At 36.6% G+C, this 5,165-nt stretch overlaps 1 protein-coding gene across 1 annotated transcript in view; it reads right to left on the minus strand.

The window, feature by feature from the left end:
* Stxbp5 (syntaxin binding protein 5 (tomosyn)) overlaps positions 1-5,165 on the minus strand; it is a 136,308-nt gene that overhangs the window by 40,279 nt on the left and 90,864 nt on the right. The window contains exons 19-20 of the mRNA XM_013026941.1: positions 3,226-3,351; positions 508-659 (exon numbers count right to left, since the gene is read on the minus strand). Of these exons, the coding sequence (XP_012882395.1) occupies positions 508-659; positions 3,226-3,351 (278 nt within the window). The remainder of the gene's footprint in view (positions 1-507; positions 660-3,225; positions 3,352-5,165) is intronic.

A 5,165-nucleotide genomic window follows, 5' to 3' on the forward strand; every position in this document is an offset into this window, starting at 1 on the left:
AATTAAATGTTGTATAATATATATATATATTTTTTGGTCCGGTTGTGGGGCCTGAACTTTGGGCCTGGGCACTGTCCCTCAGCTCTTCAGCTCAAAGCTAGCGCTCTACCACTTGAGCTGCAGCGCCACTTCGGCTTTTTTCTTTGTTCTTATGTGGTGCTGGGGAATTGAACCCAGGGCCTCAGGTATGCAAGGCAAGCGCTCTACCACTGAGCCACCTTCCCAGCCCCAATGTTGTATAATATTGAGACAAGTATTCCTGCCATTATAAGTTGGCTGAAGAATCTGACACTATAATTCTTTGTTGACATTAAATAAAATCCTGGAACATTAAAACAGAAGCAAAAACAAAATTACAAAACAAAAATAAGATTTGCATCTGTTGATAATGTTTGACTGTTTATATTTAAAATAAGATAAGCTACTTATCTAATGGAATCATTTGTATTTACAAAAGTAAGTCAGCATTTATAGAAATTCTAATGCTCTGCTGTTTTCTGATTTTACCTCCAGAAGGTTGTCGAGATTTACGAGGAGACCGAGGTTCTCTGCGGTAAGGATCATTTGAGCCATATAACTCGATAGTCCCCAGGTTGAGTAAGACTGTTTTCTGTAGGTAGTCAACCATAGCAATACCATTGCAGTTGCCAAAAACCACACTGAAAATAGAAAAAAGTAAAACATTTACCACAAATGACCTAAGAGAATGTAACATAGTCCTTATGGTTAAAGAAAGAAGCATGACAAGTCTTTCAGAAAAATCTTTGAAAACTAAAGACAGACAGGGAAATGGAGATTACATCTGTCTCTCATGAAGCTATTTAAATCTTCTGTATACATTAAATATCTAACATTAATAAATAGTTATTACCACATAAATTAACACATAAGTTGAAACTTGATTAAAGGTATGAATCTCCTACAGAAAGCAATGAAGTATATATTCTTGTGCCTTGAGCACCTTAGAGGAAGACAGCCCCCTCTAAGTAAGAAAATAAGGAATTATACAGTGGAGGAAGTTTTATAATGCCGATTGTCAGGTTGTCAGGAATAAAAAAGTGTAAGTCTTGGAAAACATCATCTGGAGTATTCAAAATACCTTCTCAATTATGGGTCAGCAATGACAGATTAATTTACTGTAAGTAAAGATTATTTTTTCAAGATCTCTTAAGACAGAAGTTGAAAGCTAATACATACAAAGGAGTATTATGAGTAGTAAAAGAGGCAAAATTGTTTGAATGACTTGAAAACTATATGAGTATCTAAACAGCAAAACCTTCAATTCTGATTATGTAACACTGACAATGAATTTAAATTTTAAAAATGCATGGAAAGCAAACAAAGAACAACTCTTAGCCAATGAGTTCTGAAATCAATTGACCATCAATTTCATTTTGTGGGGCTTGAACTCAAGGTGGGTTTGGGTACTGAGCAATTTTACTCAAGGCTAGCACTCTACCACTTTGAGCCACAGCTCCACTTCTAGTTTTTAAGTGAGTAGTTGGAGAAGGGAGTCTCAAAGGGACTTTTCTTCCCAGGCTGGCTTCCAACCATGATCTTCAGATCTTAGCCTCCTGAGTAACTTGGATTACAGGTGTGAGCACCAGTGCCTGGCTTCATTTTGAAATTTTCTACTATTCTGTTTTCTTTATTGTTTGGGGGAAATAAAAATTTAAAGACACAGTCATATGATTTTACATTATAAAGCAGCAGATAAAAGACATCAGAATAGATAATCTCAGACTGTAACAGTCTCTACTGCATGAACTGCAGGAGAGAGATCAGGTAGAGACAGCTATCAAGAAAAAGACAGATCCATTTATCTACCGAGGGGCATCTGGGTTGGTTCCATATCTTAGCTATGGTAAATAATGCTGCAATAAACATAGTTGTGCTGGTAGCTTTAGTATGATCTTGTTTGTGATCATTTGGGTAAATGCCCAAAATTGGGATTGCTGGGTTATAGGGGAGCTCTATGTGGAGTCTTTTAAGGAATGTGGTATATATACACAATGGAATTCTATGCCTCCATCAGAAAGAATGATATTGCCCCATTTGTTTCCTAAGACTTGGAAAAAATTATATTAAGTGAAGTAAGCCAGGCCCAAAGAAACATAGGCCCCATGGTTTCCCTTATTTGCAATAACTAATATATGTCTGAGACAAGCAGAAAAGGTCAGATAAGTTGATGTTAGGTGAAATGAACCCCAAGATAAGTATTCAAATGTTTTTTCTTTCATGCGATGGTTTCTAACATATTTATAAGATGATTTCTTTGTTGCTTTGTATGTTATTCCCCCCACGGAATAACCCCTGCTTTCCCTATATTTGATGTTGGTATAATTTGTGGAGGGGAAGGGAAAAAAACAAATTGTTTAAATAGGGATACAGGTGGACCCACTGCAACAATGAGATGTACAAATTGTTATGTCGAAAAACGAACTTTACACCTTTGGCGGGTGGGGGAGGTGGGGGGGGGAGATGGGCAGGGATAGGAAGCGGAAACAAAGGAGGAGGCAACAATGTTTGATAAGAAATGTACTCATTATCTTGCCCATGTAATTGTAACTCCTCTGTGTGGTATTTTCACAATAAAAAAAAAAAAACAGGAAAAGAAAAAGACAGAGTCTCTTAGGTTACACCCAGGAGAATTGGAACCAGCACTTGATAACCAGTGCTGGGAAGAAATATTGTGTATGTAGTACTGAAGACTGCAGTCTTTATTTCTGGAGTAAGAAAACACAAGAAAAGCCTTATGTAAGTAACAAAAATCATGTATTACATACTTGAAGGCAAACATTACTACTTAAAGCAAATAAAGTTATTGTATAAAAGAATACTTTGGTGTATGACTGCTGTCTTTGTACTTTCTACAAGTTGAACAAATGACATAGTTACAGATCAGTTATTTACAGAATCATTTTGTAACACTGTTTTCCAGGTCCATGCTGTCAAGACTTTCATGACCTTTTTTTCTGGGCAGATATCCCAGAGAGGATATATTGATGTTAAAAGTTTATTTCAAATACTTCATTTAGTTATTAATAAACACTTTATGAGTCTGTGAGATATTTTATCAGGAAGCAGTATAGATATACCCATAATAAATTATTCAGAAATTATGTTCTAAATGTTATGCTCCAAAGTGTTAAATTTAATTTGAATTTTAAGTCATAGATAGCGGATGGACTATTACAGAGATCGAGAAGAACACCTAATACTTACAGTCCATAGGAAGAATTGACTGCCAGACTGGTGATTTGTTGTGGTGGTTCTCCACCCACCCATACCAACTGAATAACTAGTTCTGTCTGATAGCCTGGAGACTGTTTAAGTGGTGAATTTTTAACTCTGAAAAAGAGAAAACATGTTACCTTTTAAAACCATTTTCAATAAACAGATTATCTTATAGAAAGTTATGTATAAATGTTATAGCAATAAGTCAAGCATATAATAATTTTATACTAAAAAAAAAGCTACACTAGGGCTGGGAAGGCTTGTCCTGCATGCATGAGGCCCTGGGTTCGACTCCTCAGCACCACATAAGCAGAAAAGGCCGGAAGTGGCGCTGTGGCTCATGGCAGAGCACTAGCTTTGAGCTGAAGCTCTGAGGAATAGCACCCAGGCCCAGAGTTCAGACCCCAGACTGACAACAACAACAACAACAACAAAACCACTACATTAGACTTACAGGTAAAAAAATCAGAATCCTGTCCTCTAAAAACATTTTGTGGTTAGAAAGACTAAAATTTACATAAAGATGTAATTGTATATAAAAAGTTGTATATAAAAGAAGGCAGAAATAGAGAAGAATGAAGAAATTGGAAGAGGGTTGGGTATAGTGGCTCACTGTAATCCCAGGTACTTGGATGGTTGAAGGTAAGAGGATGAACATGGGTGAAAATGTGAGGCAATATACAGAGCTACTTTTAATACTCTGGTCCAAAGGAAGTAGGTTGAACACAGGTAGAGTAGAAGAGGAAAAGTCAGAATGAGTCCATGGTAATAAGTCTATGATCATAAATAAGTGAAACATATACATTGAAGATATTAGAACAAAGAGACAATTTTAAGAGAACATGTAGCTAAGTTTGAAGTGATGCTAGGAACTGTAAATGGACTACTCAGTATGTTCTTAAATGTGTTCCTCAACTTCACAAGTAATATACAAGGTCAGACTAAAATCTGCGATAAACATGTTAGCAAGGAGGAGTGAGGAAGGGATTTACTTATGAAAGCATGATATCTCACTTGTATCATCAAACTGCAAGTGGAATTGGAAAAAAATAGGCAAGGACATGTTCAGATTACTTAAGTTGGTTCTTCTATAGTAAGGAAGACCATAATTCCTCACCTTTTGGTGTATATTTACTAGGTAAAAAGAGTAGGTTGTAAAGACTTGAGGGAAAAGTAAATTGGTGAAATGCCTACCAACTACTAAGCTATCTGAAGACATTTGTGGTTGTACAAGGCAGTAGCTAACACACTCATAACTATATTCTAGTTCAGGCAGAATTTGATTCTAGTGGGATAATACACACTAACAAGCTGCAGTTATTGATCTCAGTAATTAAAAATAATGACGCCAGGTGACAGTGGCTCATGCCTGTAATCCTAGTTACTGAGGAAGCTGAGACCTGGAAGATCAAGGTTCAAATCCAGCCTGGGAAGAAAAAATCTGTGAGACTTCATCTCCAAAATAACAGCAAGGCTGGAGGCATAGTGCAAGCAGTAGAGCAGCAGTTGAGCAAGCCAGCCAAGCAAGTGTGAGCCCCCAAGTTTAAAAAAAAAATCAGTTTTATTCAACAAAAAGAGTAAGAGCTCTGATATCATTTTTTTTCTAGCTCTTGTTACTGAGTGGCCTATTGTAACAGAACACTTATTGAAAACAGTGGTAAGCTTTTAAAAAAATATACATCAATCACAGATAAGAAATGTCCTCTGAAACAATAAATAAAAATAAGTCCATGATCAATAACACTCAAAGCAACTTTAACAGTTGCTCTTGGTTCCTGCTATTCTCCTTGTTTGTACAGTCAAAAAAAAAATGGAAGAAAGGTCTTTCTAAGAAAAAACAAGGGGCTGGGAAGGTGGCTCAGTGGTAGAGCGCTTGCCTTGCATGCCTGAGGCCCTGGGTTCGATTCCTCAGCACCACATAAGCAAAA

Source organism: Dipodomys ordii, unplaced genomic scaffold, assembly GCF_000151885.1.
Source record: "Dipodomys ordii isolate 6190 unplaced genomic scaffold, Dord_2.0 Scaffold98, whole genome shotgun sequence".
Classification (NCBI taxonomy): Eukaryota; Metazoa; Chordata; class Mammalia; order Rodentia; family Heteromyidae; genus Dipodomys; species Dipodomys ordii.